This window comes from Scyliorhinus torazame, chromosome 16 (genome assembly GCF_047496885.1).
Source record: "Scyliorhinus torazame isolate Kashiwa2021f chromosome 16, sScyTor2.1, whole genome shotgun sequence".
Taxonomy (NCBI): domain Eukaryota; kingdom Metazoa; phylum Chordata; class Chondrichthyes; order Carcharhiniformes; family Scyliorhinidae; genus Scyliorhinus; species Scyliorhinus torazame.
The window spans coordinates 191,976,489-191,994,181 of NC_092722.1; the positions used below are offsets into that span (position 1 = coordinate 191,976,489).

At 52.6% G+C, this 17,693-nt stretch overlaps 1 protein-coding gene across 1 annotated transcript in view; it reads right to left on the bottom strand.

The window, feature by feature from the left end:
• The window catches only part of cpn1 (carboxypeptidase N, polypeptide 1), a 141,972-nt gene that overhangs the window by 22,155 nt on the left and 102,124 nt on the right, over nt 1–17,693 (bottom strand). The window contains exons 3-4 of the mRNA XM_072479701.1: nt 8,606–8,752; nt 2,931–3,113 (exon numbers count right to left, since the gene is read on the bottom strand). Coding sequence (XP_072335802.1) covers nt 2,931–3,113; nt 8,606–8,752 — 330 coding nt within the window. The remainder of the gene's footprint in view (nt 1–2,930; nt 3,114–8,605; nt 8,753–17,693) is intronic.

Genomic DNA, 17,693 nt, shown 5'->3' on the forward strand with positions numbered 1-17,693 from the left:
CTCACTCCCGGGTATCTGTTATTCTATATATAAACCACTCCAAACCCCTCGATTAGATTCCAGTCTGTAACTCACTCCCGGGGATCTGTTATTCTATATATAAACCACTCCAAACCCCTCGACTAGATTCCAGTCTGTAACTCACTCCCGGGTATCTGTTATTCTATATATAAACCACTCCAAACCCCTCGATTAGATTCCAGGCTGTAACTCACTCCCGGGTATCTGTTATTCTATATATAAACCACCCGAACCCCTCGATTAGAATCCTGTCTGTAACTCACTCCCGGGTATCTGTTATTCTATATATAAACCACTCCAAACCCCTCGATTAGATTCCAGTCTGTAACTCACTCCCGGGTATCTGTTATTCTATATATAAACCACTCCAAACCCCTCGATTAGATTCCAGTCTGTAACTCACTCCCGGGTATCTGTTATTCTATATATAAACCACCCTGAACCCCTCGATTAGATTCCAGTCTGTAACTCACTCCCGGGTATCTGTTATTCTATATATAAACCACCCGAACCCCTCGATTAGATTCCAGTCTGTAACTCACTCCCGGGTATCGGTTATTCTATATATAAACCACCCCAACCCCTCGATTAGATTCCAGTCTGTAACTCACTCCCGGGTATCTGTTATTCTATATATAAACCTCCCGAAACCCCTCGATTAGATTCCAGTCTGTAACTCACTCCCGGGTATCTGTTATTCTATATATAAACCACCCAAACCCCTCGATTAGATTCCAGTCTGTAACTCACTCCCGGGTATCTGTTATTCTATATATAAACCACCCAAACCCCTCGATTAGATTCCAGTCTGTAACTCACTCCCGGGTATCTGTTATTCTATATATAAACCACCCAAACCCCTCGATTAGATTCCAGTCTGTAACTCACTCCCGGGTATCTGTTATTCTATATATAAACCACCCAAACCCCTCGATTAGATTCCAGTCTGTAACTCACTCCCGGGTATCTGTTATTCTATATATAAACCGCCCCAAACCCCTCGATTAGATTCCAGTCTGTCACTCACTCCCGGGTATCTGTTATTCTATATATAAACCGCCCCAAACCCCTCGATTAGATTCCAGTCTGTCACTCACTCCCGGGTATCTGTTATTCTATATATAAACCACCCTAAACCCCTCGATTAGATTCCAGTCTGTCACTCACTCCCGGGTATCTGTTATTCTATATATAAACCACCAAAACCCCTCGATTAGATTCCAGTCTGTAACTGACTCCCGGGTATCTGTTATTCTATATATAAACCACCCCGAACCCCTCGATTAGATTCCAGTCTGTAACTCACTCCCGGGTATCTGTTATTCTATATATAAACCACTCCGAACCCCTCGATTAGATTCCAGTCTGTAACTCACTCCCGGGTATCTGTTATTCTATATATAAACCACCCCGAACCCCTCGATTAGATTCCAGTCTGTAATTCACTCCCGGGGATCTGTTATTCTATATATAAACCACTCCAAACCCCTCGATTAGATTCCAGTCTGTAACTCACTCCCGGGTATCTGTTATTCTATATATAAACCACTCCAAACCCCTCGATTAGATTCCAGTCTGTAACTCACTCCCGGGTATCTGTTATTCTATATATAAACCACCCGAACCCCTCGATTAGATTCCAGTCTGTAACTCACTCCCGGGTATCTGTTATTCTATATATAAACCACCCGAACCCCTCGATTAGATTCCAGTCTGTAGCTCACTCCCGGGTATCTGTTATTCTATATATAAACCACCCTGAACCCCTCGATTAGATTCCAGTCTGTAACTCACTCCCGGGTATCTGTTATTCTATATATAAACCACCCTGAACCCCTCGATTAGATTCCAGTCTGTAACTCACTCCCGGGTATCTGTTATTCTATATATAAACCACCCGAACCCCTCGATTAGATTCCAGTCTGTAACTCACTCCCGGGTATCTGTTATTCTATATATAAAGCACCCTGAACCCCTCGATTAGATTCCAGTCTGTAACTCACTCCCGGGTATCTGTTATTCTGTACATAAACCACCCAAACCCCTCGATTAGATTCCAGTCTGTAACTCACTCCCGGGTATCTGTTATTCTATATATATACCACCCAAACCCCTCGATTAGATTCCAGTCTGTATCTCACTCCCGGGTATCTGTTATTCTATATATATACCACCCAAACCCCTCGATTAGATTCCAGTCTGTAACTCACTCCCGGGTATCTGTTATTCTATATATATACCACCCAAACCCCTCGATTAGATTCCAGTCTGTAACTCACTCCCGGGTATCTGTTATTCTATATATATACCACCCAAACCCCTCGATTAGATTCCAGTCTGTAACTCACTCCCGGGTATCTGTTATTCTATATATATACCACCCAAACCCCTCGATTAGATTCCAGTCTGTATCTCACTCCCGGGTATCTGTTATTCTATATATAAACCACCCGAACCCCTCGATTAGATTCCAGTCTGTATCTCACTCCCGGGTATCTGTTATTCTATATATAAACCACCCGAACCCCTCGATTAGATTCCAGTCTGCCACACAGAATGTATATGAACCATCTTAGTTCTGCCTTGTGATATTTGGCAGTTTATATTCCAGGCTGACTCTCCAAGTGCAGCACTGGGGGCGTGCTGCAGTGTCAGAGGTTAAACCAAGGCTGTGTCCCCCCTTTTAAGTGGATGTGAAAGAGGTCACTACTTTGAAGAAAATTACCGCTAAAAGAGGTAATGTGGTCATTGTCACATTGTTATTTGTGGGATCTAACTGTGCACAAATTGGCTGCAATGTTTCCTAGATTTCATCGGTAATCACTTCAAAACTACTTCATCAGCTGTGAAGCCATTTGAGAAGGCCTGAGGATGTGAACGGTGCTATTGAAATGCATAGTATTCTTTACCTTTTGGAAGAGGTTGTGGTCAGGTGTGATGGAGACGGTCGATCTGTATGGGCTGCGGCCGAGCGCTTCCTGGGCCTTGTCAAATGGGTAATTTGCCACCACGGCCCCTCCGTGCAGGTTTGCCGACAGGATAAAGTTGTAACTCTGCATCCAGCGGATCACAGCAAAGGTTTCCTGTTCAATCTGAGAGAAATTCGTCCACTGAAAATGTGGTCACTGACCCCTCCCCTCCCCCACCTCACCCCTCCGCCACCCCTCCCCTCCCCCACCCCTCCCCCCCCCCACCCTCACCCCTCCCCCACTCCTCCCCAACCCCTCCCCTCAATCGAACCCTAACACACTCCTCCTCTCCCACCTCAACCCAACCCTAACGCACTCTGCCTCCCCAACTTTGCCCCTCCCCTCCCCAACGCTGTCCTAATGCACACCCCACCCTCTTCCGAACCCCAAGCTTTCTCCACCCACTCCCTTATCCAACCCTTATACTCTCCCCCTCATTCTCCCCACCCTTCCCCCCACCCCACCCTTCCCCTCCCCGGCCCCAACAGTAGTGATATCATAGTTTTGTTGTCATTCACTGACTTCATTAGTATATAAGTGAATGTCAGAGTCAAGTGACCTCAGACTGACTAGGGAGCTGGGAGAGAGGATGTTTGTGCATGGTCATACTGTTGTTTATCTATTGTTTGTATATATTTGATCCACAGTTAATGTTAATAAATCATTTATAGCTTAAGCTACAAGTGTTCTTGTAATATAAATCAGGCCATCTGACAGGAACATTACATCAACCACACCCTGTCTCCGTTCACACCCCCTACCCAGCCATCCCCACTACCCCTGCCCGACCCATTCCCTAATGCCTCCCCCCCCCCCCATGAACAACTCCCACACCCCTCCCCAGTCCCAATCACAGACCCTCCATCCCATCCTCTACCCAACCCACAGCCCCTTCCCTATACCCAACCCCACCCGCTCCGAGGTACAGCACGGGGTTAGACACAGAGTAAAGCTCCCTCTACACTGTCCCCATCAAGCACTCCCAGGACAGGCACAGCACGGGGTTAGATACAGAGTAAAGCTCCCTCTACACTGTCCCCATCAAACACTCCCAGGACAGGCACAGCACGGGGTTAGATACAGAGTAAAGCTCCCTCTACACTGTCCCCATCAAACACTCCCAGGACAGATACAGCACGGGGTTAGATACAGAGTAAAGCTCCCTCTACACTGTCCCCATCAAACACTCCCAGGACAGGTACAGCACGGGGTTAGATACAGAGTAAAGCTCCCTCTACACTGTCCCCATCAAACACTCCCAGGACAGGTACAGCACGGGGTTAGATACAGAGTAAAGCTCCCTCTACACTGTCCCCATCAAACACTCCCAGGACAGGTACAGCACGGGGTTAGATACAGAGTAAAGCTCCCTCTACACTGTCCCCATCAAACACTCCCAGGACAGGTACAGCACGGATTAAGAATTAGGGATCTGCTCCCACCTCACATGTCGGTCGGTCAGTGTGAACTACTGCCTTGTGCTCTGTGCCACTTGTGGTGATGTGCATCAATGTAAATGCATGTAGCTAGCTAGACACTAGAGGGAGTACCAGAAAAATCACACACACACACACTCAACCAATAGACATGTTAGATAGGACACAACCAATGGACATTCACGATACACACAGAGGTGACACCACCACCGGGGGGTATTACACCAACCCATATATAAAAGACACCACACACATGATCTGCGTCTTTCCAGTGGAGACAGTCAGTGAGTACAGACACAGGGTTGATTCAATATTACACCCACCACGTGGATTGCAGCAGCTGGTTAGTCAGTCTGGGTAGCTATAGTAGGATTAGCAGTAGTGTCGAACCCGAGTAATACAAGTGTAAATAGTTTAATAAACGTGTTGAAGTTATCTCCACGTCTGAACCTTCCTTTGTCAAGTGCACCACCAGGAAGCCGCTTATATTACACCTACAACATAACAAATCATGGTACCAGGACTGAACTGTTTCAATCGGGCAGCACGGTAGCCTTGTGGATAGCACAATTGCTTCACAGCGCCAGGGTCCCAGGTTCGATTCTGGCTTGGGTCACTGTCTGTGCGGAGTCTGCACATCCTCCCCGTGTCTGCGTGGGTTTCCTCCGGGTGCTCCGGTTTCCTCCCACAGTCCAAAGATGTGCAGGTTAGGTGGATTGGCCGTGATAAATTGCCCTTAGTGTCCAAAATTGCCCTTAGTGGTGGGTGGGGTTACTGGGTTATGGGGATAGGGTGGCGGTGTTGACCTTGGGTAGGGTGCTCTTTCCAAGAGCCGGTGCAGACTCGATGGGCCGAATGGCCTCCTTCTGCACTGTAAATTCTATGTTCTATGTTCTAATCCAGATAGCCATACCTCAGCGTACAGTGACAACCAGCAACGATACCCAGGCAAGATGGTTGAGATCCGGGTTCCGCAGCAGCTCCAGTGCCACGGCGATCTCCGCGAAAACTGGCGGGCATTCCGGCAAATATTTGAAATCATCCTGGTGGCAGCCGAACTAGAAGAAGTGGCCGATCCTGAAAAAACAGAGCTTCTCCTCACCATCGCCGGTGCCAGAGCAGGAGAAATCTTTTAAAAATTCAAGTTCTCCAAGGGGCAAAACAGGAGCGACTTCCAGGCAGTCCTGGACAAATTTGGCAAATACTGTGAGGAAAACACACTCCAACCAGCAAGAAAAGTTAAGAGAAGCGCCAGTACTCACCTCGAGGCCAAAATCCTGGAGCAGAGAACAAGTTTGATCTGCGGCCATCTTTCTAAAGGGACTGCACTTGCGCAGTGGCGAGGCATCGCGCTTGCGCAATCACAAAAACGGCCCCCGGTACAGGAACAGTGATTTGCACATGTGCAAACGCTTCCTACGTGTGATGTCACATGCGTCATGACGTTTGAAGCCCCGAACCACGCCCATTTAAAGGGGAAACGTCCCAATTCAAAGAAAAAATCTTTTAAAGCCGTAAAACAACCTTCCTTCACCTGGAATGACAGCACAATGCCTCAAATTGAACCAGGGAATGAAATTAATCTCCGAAGAATCCTGCAACAAGCAGTTACCTATTCCCAAACCGATGACTCCGACCTTGAATACTTCACATTTTCTCTGGACTTCGCGAGCCCAATGTCAGCTCCGACGCAATCAGTGATGATATGGTCCTAGAAGACTACGACTCGGACAAACCTTTCACTTTGGGAGGCTACCCCAGTACCAAATCCGAACCGCAACTAGACGTGTTGCACATTGGTGACCCCCGATTCGAATCCGACGCAGACGCGGATTCGTTCTTCGGATTTGAGGATCAGATATGACATCCCGACTCGTGAGTGCAGGATGATGCTGCGGCCTGAAGCCAAGAGACAGAGAGCGGTACAAGCCCACAGAGAGCAGCCTGCTGCCACACAGAGCGTGGCCCACGCACCGCTCCGGGTTCCCGACTCTACGAAAGAAGACACGCAAGACTCCACACCGCAGTCCTTGCATGAACAAGAAGTGACTCCAGTGTCACAAGCCTCCACAGCAAGCTCGTGGACAGCCTCCACGATAGAAGCAATGCAAGACTCCGACGCGCAGTCCGTGCAGGAACAAGACCATGAGGGTCTAGCAACCTCCTCTGGCCAACTAGCGGCAGATGATGCAAGTCTGCCATGCTCAAGTAAACAGCAAGAAGGCTGTGACAGTCTACCATGCTCCAGTGCACAGCAGGACGACCATGACGGTCTATCATGCTACAGTGAAGAACAAAGCGACGATGACAGTCCAAGCCCAAATGAAGGACAACAGCAAGACAAGGACAGTCCACCCACATTGTTTGCACCACCAGATGAAGACTCTGACAATTTACCCAACCCAAGTGAAAAACAAGCAGCTACTGAGGATCTACCCACGGTATGTGAGACGAGTGACGACAGCATCCCACTTCCCATGCAAGATGTGCAAAGTGACAGACCTCAGCTAGTGTGTACAGAGGCACTCGACGATCACTGTGAGACCACTGGTGACTCCGGTGACACCACGATTCTTCCACCCTCATTCGCTCAAACCTCTCCACAAGTCAATGCATTCCTGCATGTTCCGACTCCAGACGTGCAGCTTCAAGAAATCTCAGCTGACTCCAGTGAACCTGCTAAGATTCCAGACGGGGAGCATCAACAATCCAACACTGACTCAGTTAAAACAGACCAGGCTCCAGATGGGGAGCAACCAAACGCCGACTCTGATTCACATAAGCCGGATTTTACTCCAGACAGGGAGTGCCGCAACCTCAGTGATGGCACGCTCAGGGTGACAGCAGATGCCACAACGACAGGAAATGGATCACTTAACAATTACACTGGGTCAGTAATAACAAGCAGCGGCTACAGTCCAAGAGGAATACACCAATATTCACCACAGCTATATCCACACATTGTTTCCACACCAACAGTGCAGCCAATGACAGCTCATGCTGGACAAACCCAGTATTCAGGCATGCAGCAGCCAGCAGTCTATGCAGCATATTCTCAAACAGGCCAGCACTGCGGATTGCCCACTAATGGAATCAAGACCGAAGGAGGACTACCGCAAGTGCAATCTGCACTACAGACTGGATGCCTTAGTTACAGCCCAGGATTTGCTGCACCCCAGCCTGGCCTGACGGCATATTCCTATCAGATTCAAGGTTCTAGTTTCACAACATCACCAGGTATTTATGCCAGCAGCAATTCTGTTTCCAATTCGACAAGCTTCAACGGTTCTCAGCAGGATCACCCTTCCAGCACAGCACGTGGCCAGAACCAGTATGTACAGTCTTATCCAACTTCTACATATGGCACATCCATGACCTCGAATGATACTGTTGATGGTACCTTTTCAACATCACCACCTTATCAGCCACAAGATGCCATCCGACAGCACCATCACAAACATCGAAAAACGAAAGGGACTCCGAATCAGACAGCGAAGTGATTTGACCACTTCTTGGTTCCTGTGGCACAAGGACGTTGATGGCGTTCATAACCAAGAGAGACATTTGACCATGATGATTGATGGTTTTTGGACTCACACAAATGATTTGGACTTATTGTTTAATCACTGTTCCCATGACTTGTATGTACCTTAACCTATCTACCTGTTTTTTGTTCAATTTTCTTAAAGTGTACAGAAACTATGTAACATATAAAAAAGGGGGATGTGGTGATGTGCATCAATGTAAATGCATGTAGGCTAGCTAGACACTAGAGGGAGCACCAGAAACATCACACACACACACTCAACCAATAGATCAGGTAGATAGGACACGACCAATGGACATACACACGGAAGTGACTCGGCCACAGGGGGGCATTACACCAACCCATATATAAAGGACACCACACACATGATCTGCCGCTTTCCAGTGGAGTCAGTCAGTGAGTAGAGACACAGGGTTGATTCAATATTACACCCACCATGTGGATTGCAGCAGCTGGTTAGTCAGTCTGGGTAGCTATAGTAGGATTAGCAGTAGTGTCGAACCCGAGTAATACAAGTGTAAATAGTTTAATAAACATGTTGAAGTTATCTCCACGTCTGAACCTTCCTTTGTCAAGTGCACCACAAGGAAGCCGCTTATGTTATACCTACAACATAACAAATCAGCACTGACCTGTGCCTGCCAGTTGGAAGCGAGTGAGACATGGTGGTTTCTGTGTTGCTGCTTCTGGAGGGCAAGGTGGAGATCAGGAAAGTTACGGTTCAGATCCACCCCTCGGGCGTTGGCACGGCCTGTCAGGTAGGTGTTAGCCTCGGAGCCCTGGGGAGTGAAAGATAGAAAGAGCAGCCAGAAACAGAAAGAAATGTGGGGCAGGAGCCAGTGTCTTTGTGACACCTCCCTAGACAGCACATAGCTCCTATTCCCCCCACCCCCTCACTGATCCACATCGACTCGCCGTCCAGCAAAAATCCCGGGTTTAAGCTTTTCCATGGAGCAGAGAGGGAGATTTCCTGGAATAGGAGGACTGGTTTGATGACCCCAGTACATAGCAAATTACAGCCAATGACTTTTTAAACTGTAATTGTTGCTGGGAAAGGGGGAGCCGGGGCAAGCTCCCACAAACAGCAATAGATTAACCTTTCCCGAGATGTTGATTGGGGCATAAATATTGGCTCAGGACATCGGGGGAACTCCCCTGCTTTTCCATGACGCAGCTCCATGGGATCTTTTACATTCACCCGAGGAGGGGGTGGGGGTCAGGGCCACAGCTTAATGCCTCTTCAGGAAGATGCCGGGTAATCGGAGAAACCAGGGTTCTTCTTCCGAGAGCCGATGGGGAACGGGAAATGTAATAGGTTCAAACTCAGGAAGAACGTTGATCGAGTCAGAGAAATTGTCTCCGGCGCTGGAGGGTTGGTACCGACAGATTAAAAAATAATTGGATAAGAAACCTAGTGGGTGGAGGATGAAGGTAATTTGCTTTTATTGAATAATTTTCTGGGCGGCCGAGTGACAGGGGAGGTTCAATGTGCGTTTCGCCGCTAGTTGCCGGCACTGGCAGTGCTGACAAACACGTGGCTATTCAACGTGACCCGGGTTGAATAATGGGCCTGAATGGGGATCGCGCGGCCGAGGTCGCACACAGCCCCGTTTCGTACAGTGGGGAGCTCCGCTCGCCGGAACACCCCCGTGTGGCGAGAGACCGATCGCCGAAGCCTCCGAAACAATCCTCGTGCTCCCCCCCCACCCCCCACACAATATGGGAGGGTCCCCCGTCCCAGCTGCAACCCCCGCAACATCCATGCAGGGCAACCCCGGTCCGATCAAGTGTGCAGAAAATGCCAGCTTGGCACCTTGGTAGTGCCAACATAGCACCCTGGCAGTGCCCTTGCCAGTTACCCGGGTGCCAGGATGGCACTGCCAGGGTGCGCACGTGGCACCAGCAATGCCAGGGCACCGCCTTGCCCAGGGGGCACGCCCCTCTGGGCCTCCGATCTCGTGGGAGACCCCCATGGGTGCCGTTCTGTCTTGTCCCCATTTGTGACCGCACGCTAATATGCAGATTTGCTAAAAGGTGATCCTGCCCATTGTGAGCGGGATTCACATTGCAACGTGTCGGGAGGGGTTGCAAGCCGGGTAGATCCTGGGGCAGGGATAGATCCCGGAAGTGGGGTAGATCCCAGGAGCGGGGTAGATCTCGGGAGCCGGTTAGGTCACGGGAGCGGGATACATCCTGGCGGTGGGGTAGATCCCGGGAGCAGGGTAGATCCTGGGAGCCGGCTAGATCCCGGGAGCAGGGTAGATCCCGGGTGCTGGGTAGATCCTGGGAGCGGGTAGATTCCGGGAGCGGGATGGGTCCTGGAAGCGGGATAGATCCCGGGGGTGGTGTAGATCCTGGGAGCAGGTTGATCCCGGGAGCAGGGTAGATCCCGGGTGCCGGGTAGATCCCGGGAGCGGGTAGATTCCGGGAGCGGGATGGGTCCTGGAAGCGGGGTTGATCCCTGGGGTGGTGTAGATCCTGGGAGCAGGGTAGGTCCCGGGAGCAGGGTAGATCCTGGGAGCGGGGTAGATCCCGGGAGCGGGGTAGATCCCGGGAACGGGATGGGTCCTGGGAGCGGGATAGATGCTGGGGGCGGGGTAAATCCCGGGAGCGGGATAGATCCTGGGGGCGGGGTAGATCCCGGGAGGTGGTAGATCCCAAAACGAGTTAGATCCCAGGAGCGGGGTAGTTCCCAGGAGCGGGGTAGATCCTGGGAGCGGGATAGATGCCGGGGGTGGTGTAGATCCTGGGAGCAGGGTAGATCCCGGGAGCGGGGTAATCCTGGGAGCGGGGTAGATCCCGGGAGCAGGGCAGATCCCGGGAGCGGGGTAGATCCTGGGGGTGGTGTAGATCCCGGGAGCAGGGTAGATCCCGGGAGCGGGGTAATCCCGGGAGCGGGGTAATCCCGGGAGCGGGGCAGTTCCCGGGAGCGGGGTAGTTCCCGGGAGCGGGGTAGATCCCGGGGGTGGTGTAGATCCCAGGGGTGGTGTAGATCCCAGGGGCGGGGTAGATCCTGGGAGCGGGGTAATCCTGGGAGCAGGGTAGTTCCCGGGAGCGGGGTAATCCCGGGAGCAGGGTAGTTCCCAGGAGCGGGGTAATCCCGGGAGCGGGGTCTCCCAGTTTTCCACAGCAATGCTGCGCCGCAGTGAGCTGCTGTTCGGGCGCAGAGTGACCGTAGGATTAGGCCCTTAGAATTATTTCCGTCATTGAGGAGCTGAACTCACTGGCCAGACAGAGAGCATATGAGGCCGGATCCTCAGAGATCACTGGCCAGACCGGATCCTCAGAGATCACTGGCCAGACCGGATCCTCAGAGATCACTGGCCAGACCGGATCCTCAGAGATCACTGGCCAGACCGGATCCTCAGAGATCCGTCCGCCCTTTTGAAAGGGTGTCCCCATCTCTAAGTGAGATTGTGGGCCCCCCACACCTCCCACACACATGGGCAATGTCACCCTCCACACACATGGGCACACACCAACGCACCCCAAGTGATGACACCCTGGAGTTGCTGAGGGCCCCCCCCCTTTCAGGCCATCCCCCTCCCATTTTCGGTGGAGGCCTTTTCAGGTCCCCCCCTTTCACGGCCCCCCCCACTCTGGCCCTGATCCTTGGCCATGCCACCTGGGCACCCTAACAGTGCTCCTGTAGGGCTTGCACTGCCACCCAACACCTTGGCAGTGCCAGTGTAGAAACACCAAGGTGCCCGCATTCCAGGGCGACACCCAGGCATCACACTGCCCTGACCAGAGGCCACCGATGGCCCGGGAGACCCCCCTGGGTGCCATTCTGCCGGGCTGGGGTCTTTCTGGGGAGGCTGTTAGACAAGTGGGTCCTTCCCATTAACGATATGCAGATTGGCCTTAACTGGTGATTAATGGTTTCTCGCCACGTCAGGGCGGGGTCCGGATCGGGACACTGGAGCGAGCCGGTTAGATCAGAAACTGATCGGTCTCGATTTGGACCTTTCCTGCGATCTGACCAGCTTGCTCCAATTTGCACCGAGCGTAAGACGGCCTTTAAATCACACCTAATATACAGGGTACTGCTCTAAGTGGGTGCAGGGGCAAAGGGACCGAGCGGTAAATGTGAACAAAGCATTGAAGGCAGCAGGTAGGTTGAGGGAGCAGCATACGATATCCTAGGCTTTATTAATAGAGGCATTGAGTACAAGAGCAAGCTGGTAATGTTGAACTTGTCGAAGTCACCAGTTCAACCTCAGCTGCATCATTGTCTCCAGTTCTGTGCATCACATTTCAGGAGAGATGTGAAGGTGTTGGAGCGAGTCAAGGAAAAAAAAATCAGAAATATAATTCTGCGGTGAGGAGCTTCAGTTATGAAGGTAGATTGCAGAAGGTGGAACTGTTTTCCTTGGCAAAGAGAAGGCTGAGAGGAGATTTTGATGGAGGTGTTCAAAACCATGAGGGGTCTGGATAGAGTAGACAGGGAGAAACCGTCCCCAGTGGAGGGAGGATCGAGACAAGAGGCAGAGACAGAGGGCAGAGACAGAGAGCAGGGACAGAGAGTAGGGACAGAGAGCAGGGACAGAGAGCAGAGACAGAGAGCAGTGACAGAGAGCAGAGACAGAGAGCAGGGACAAAGTGCAGAGACAGAGAGCAGTGACAGAGAGCAGAGACAGAGAGCAGGCACAGAGAGGAGAGACAGAGAGCAGGGACAGAGAGCAGGGACAGAGAGTAGGGACAGAGAGCAGGGACAGAGAGCAGAGGCAGAGAGCAGGGAGAGAGAGAACAGACAAAGAGCACAGACAGAGAGCAGAGAGAGAGAGCAGGGACAGAGAGCAGGGACAGAGAGCAGGGACAAAGTGCAGAGACAGAGAGCAGTGACAGAGAGCAGAGACAGAGAGCAGACACAGAGAGTAGAGACAGAGAGCAGGGACAGAGAGCAGGGACAGAGAGTAGGGACGGAGAGCAGGGACAGAGAGCAGAGGCAGAGAGCAGAGAGAGAGAGCAGGGACAGAGAGCAGAGACAGAGAGCAGGGACAGAGATCAGGGGCATAGTGCAGAGAGAGCAGAGACAGAGAGCAGAGACAGAGTGCAGAGAGAGCAGCGACGGAGAGCAGAGACAGAGAGCAGAGACAGAGAGCAGGGACAGAGAGCAGGGACAGGGAACGGGGACAGAGAGCAGGGACAGAAAGCAGGGAAAGAGAGCAGAGTCAGAGAGCAGGGACAGAAAGCAGGGAAAGAGAGCAGAGTCAGAGGGCAGAGACAGAGAGCAGGGACAGAGAGCAGGGACAGAGAGCGGGGACAGAGAGCGGGGACAGAGAGCTGAATCAGAGAGCAGGGACAGAGAGCAGAGACAGACAGCAGAGACAGAGTGCGTGTACAGAGGGCGTGGACACAGAGCAGGGACAGAGAGCAGTGACAGAGAGCAGAGACAGAGAGCAGAGAGAGCACAGACAGAGAGCAGGAACAGAGAGCAGAGAAAGAGAGAAGAGACTGAGAGCAGGGACAGAGAGCAGGGACAGAGAGCAGGGAGAGAGAGCAGGGACAGAATGCAGAGACAGAAAGCAGAGATAGAGAGCAGAGACAGAGTGCAGAGAGAGCAGAGACAGAGAGAAGAGACAGAGTGCAGAGAAAGTAGAGACAGAGAGCAGAGACAGAGTGCAGAGAGAGCAGAGACAGAGAGCACGGATAGAGAGCAGAGACAGAGAGCAGAGACAGAGAGCAGAGACAGAGTGCAGAGAGAGCAGAGACAGAGAGCAGGGACAGAGAGCAGGGACAGGGAGCAGGACAGAGAGCAGAGAGAGCAGAGACAGAGTGCAGAGAGAGCAGGGACAGAGAGCAGGGACAGAGAGCAGAGACAGAGAGCGGGGACAGAGAGCGGGGACAGAGAGCGGGGACAGAGAGCGGGGACAGAGAGCACAGAGAGAGAGAGCAGGGACAGAGAGCGGAGACAGAGAGCAGAGACAGAGAGCAGAGACAGAGAGAAGAGAATGAGAGCAGAGACAGAGAACAGAGACAGAGAGAAAAGACTGAGAGCAGAGACAGAGAGTAGAGACAGAGAGCAGAGAGAGCAGAGACAGAGAGCAGAGAGAGCAGAGACAGAGACAGAATGCAGAGACAGAGAGCAGGGACAGAGAGCAGAGATAGAGAGCACGGACAGAGAGCAGGGACAGAGAGCAGAGACAGAGAGCAGGGACAGAGAGCGGGGACAGAGAGCGGGGACAGAGAGCGGGGACAGAGAGCACAGAGAGAGAGCAGGGACAGAGAGCGGAGACAGAGAGCAGAGACAGAGAGCAGAGACAGAGAGCGGAGACAGAGAGCAGAGACAGAGAGCAGAGACAGAGAGCAGAGAATGAGAGCAGAGACAGAGAGCAGAGACAGAGAGCAGAGAGAGCAGAGACAGAGAGCAGAGAGAGCAGAGACAGAGACAATGCTGAGACAGAGAGCAGGGACAGAGAGTAGGGACGGAGAGCAGGGACAGAGAGCAGAGGCAGAGAGCAGAGAGAGAGAGCAGGGACAGAGAGCAGAGACAGAGAGCAGGGACAGAGATCAGGGGCATAGTGCAGAGAGAGCAGAGACAGAGAGCAGAGACAGAGTGCAGAGAGAGCAGCGACGGAGAGCAGAGACAGAGAGCAGAGACAGAGAGCAGGGACAGAGAGCAGGGACAGGGAACGGGGACAGAGAGCAGGGACAGAAAGCAGGGAAAGAGAGCAGAGTCAGAGAGCAGGGACAGAAAGCAGGGAAAGAGAGCAGAGTCAGAGGGCAGAGACAGAGAGCAGGGACAGAGAGCAGGGACAGAGAGCGGGGACAGAGAGCGGGGACAGAGAGCTGAATCAGAGAGCAGGGACAGAGAGCAGAGACAGACAGCAGAGACAGAGTGCGTGTACAGAGGGCGTGGACACAGAGCAGGGACAGAGAGCAGTGACAGAGAGCAGAGACAGAGAGCAGAGAGAGCACAGACAGAGAGCAGGAACAGAGAGCAGAGAAAGAGAGAAGAGACTGAGAGCAGGGACAGAGAGCAGGGACAGAGAGCAGGGAGAGAGAGCAGGGACAGAATGCAGAGACAGAAAGCAGAGACAGAGAGCAGAGACAGAGTGCAGAGAGAGCAGAGACAGAGAGAAGAGACAGAGTGCAGAGAAAGTAGAGACAGAGAGCAGAGACAGAGTGCAGAGAGAGCAGAGACAGAGAGCACGGATAGAGAGCAGAGACAGAGAGCAGAGACAGAGAGCAGAGACAGAGTGCAGAGAGAGCAGAGACAGAGAGCAGGGACAGAGAGCAGGGACAGGGAGCAGGACAGAGAGCAGAGAGAGCAGAGACAGAGTGCAGAGAGAGCAGGGACAGAGAGCAGGGACAGAGAGCAGAGACAGAGAGCGGGGACAGAGAGCGGGGACAGAGAGCGGGGACAGAGAGCGGGGACAGAGAGCACAGAGAGAGAGAGCAGGGACAGAGAGCGGAGACAGAGAGCAGAGACAGAGAGCAGAGACAGAGAGAAGAGAATGAGAGCAGAGACAGAGAACAGAGACAGAGAGAAAAGACTGAGAGCAGAGACAGAGAGTAGAGACAGAGAGCAGAGAGAGCAGAGACAGAGAGCAGAGAGAGCAGAGACAGAGACAGAATGCAGAGACAGAGAGCAGGGACAGAGAGCAGAGATAGAGAGCACGGACAGAGAGCAGGGACAGAGAGCAGAGACAGAGAGCAGGGACAGAGAGCGGGGACAGAGAGCGGGGACAGAGAGCGGGGACAGAGAGCACAGAGAGAGAGCAGGGACAGAGAGCGGAGACAGAGAGCAGAGACAGAGAGCAGAGACAGAGAGCGGAGACAGAGAGCAGAGACAGAGAGCAGAGACAGAGAGCAGAGAATGAGAGCAGAGACAGAGAGCAGAGACAGAGAGCAGAGAGAGCAGAGACAGAGAGCAGAGAGAGCAGAGACAGAGACAATGCTGAGACAGAGAGCAGGGACAGAGAGCAGAGATAGAGAGCACGGACAGAGAGCAGAGACAGAGAGAGCAGGGACAGAGAGCAGAAATAGACAGTGGGAACAGTGAGTGGAGACAGAGAGCAGGGACAGAGAGCAGAGACAGAGAGCAGGGACTGGGAGCAGGGACAGAGAGCAGAGACAGAGAGCAGTCACTGTCTCTGCTCTCTATCTCTGCGCTCTGTCTCCGTTCTGTGTCCCTGCTCTCTGTCTCTGCTCTCATCTCTGCTCTCTGTCCCTGCTCTCTATCCCTGCACTCTGTCTCTACTCGCTGTCCCTGCTCTCTGTCTCTGCTCTCTGTCTCTGCTCTCTCTGCACTCTGTCTCTACTCTCTGTCTCTGCTCTCTGTCCCTGCTCTCTGTCCCTGCTCTCTGTCCCTGCACTCTGTCTCTGCTCTCTGTCCCTGGTCTCTGTCTGTGCTCTCTGTGTCTCTGCTCTCTGTCCCTGCACTCTGTCCCTGCTCTCTGTGCCTGCTCTCTGTCTCTGCTCTCTGTCGCTGTTCTCTATGTACTCTGTCTCTGATCTCTGTCTCTGCTCTCCGTCTCCGTTCTCTGTCTCTGCTCTCTGTCTATGCTCTTTGTCCCTGCTCTCTATCCCTGCTCTCTGTCTCTGCTCTCTGTCCCTGCTCTCTGCCTCTGCTCTCAGTCTCTGCTCTCTATCCCCGTTCTCTGTCTCAGCTCTCTGTCTCTGCTCTCTGTCTCTGCTCTCTGTCTCTGCTCTCTGCCTCTGCCTCTGCTCCTGCTCTCTGTCTCTGCCCCTGTCTCTCTGTCTCTGCTCTCTGTCCCTGCTCTCTGTCCCTGCTCTCTGTCTCTGCTCTCTGTCTCTGCTCTCTGTCTCTGCTCTCTGTCCCTGCTCTCTGTCTCTGCTCTCTGTCCCTGCTCTCTGTCCCTGCTCTCTGTCCCTGCTCTCTGTCCCTGCTCTCTGTCCCTGCTCTCTGCCTCTGCTCTCTGTCCCTGCTCTCTGTCTCTGCTCTCTGTCTCTGCTCACTGTCTATGCTCTCTGTCCATGCTCTCTATCCCTGCTCTCTGTCTCTGCTCTCTGTCTCTGCTCTCATCTCTGCTCTCTGTCCCTGCTCTCTATCCCTGCACTCTGTCTCTACTCGCTGTCCCTGCTCTCTGTCTCTGCTCTCTGTCTCTGCTCTCTCTGCACTCGGTCTCTACTCTCTGTCTCTGCTCTCTGTCCCTGCTCTCTGTCCCTGCTCTCTGTCCCTGCACTCTGTCTCTGCTCTCTGTCCCTGGTCTCTGTCTGTGCTCTCTGTGTCTCTGCTCTCTGTCCCTGCACTCTGTCCCTGCTCTCTGTCCCTGCTCGCTGTCTCTGCTCTCTGTCGCTGTTCTCTCTGTACTCTATCTCTGATCTCTGTCTCTGCTCTCCGTCTCTGCTCTCCGTCTCCGTTCTCAGTCTCTGCTCTCTTTCTATGCTCTCTGTCCCTGCTCTCTATCCCTGCTCTCTGTCTCTGCTCTCTGTCCCTGCTCTCTGCCTCTGCTCTCAGTCTCTGCTCTCTATCCCCGTTCTCTGTCTCAGCTCTCTGTCTCTGCTCTCTGTCTCTGCTCTCTGTCTCTGCTCTCTGTCTCTGACTCTGCTCCTGCTCTCTGTCTCTGCCCCTGTCTCTCTGTCTCTGCTCTCTGTCCCTGCTCTCTGTCCCTGCTCTCTGTCTCTGCTCTCTGTCTCTGCTCTCTGTCTCTGCTCTCTGTCCCTGCTCTCTGTCCATGCTCTCTGTCTCTGCTCTCTGTCGCTGTTCTCTCTGCACTCTGTCTCTGATCTCTGTCTCTGCTCTCTGTCCCT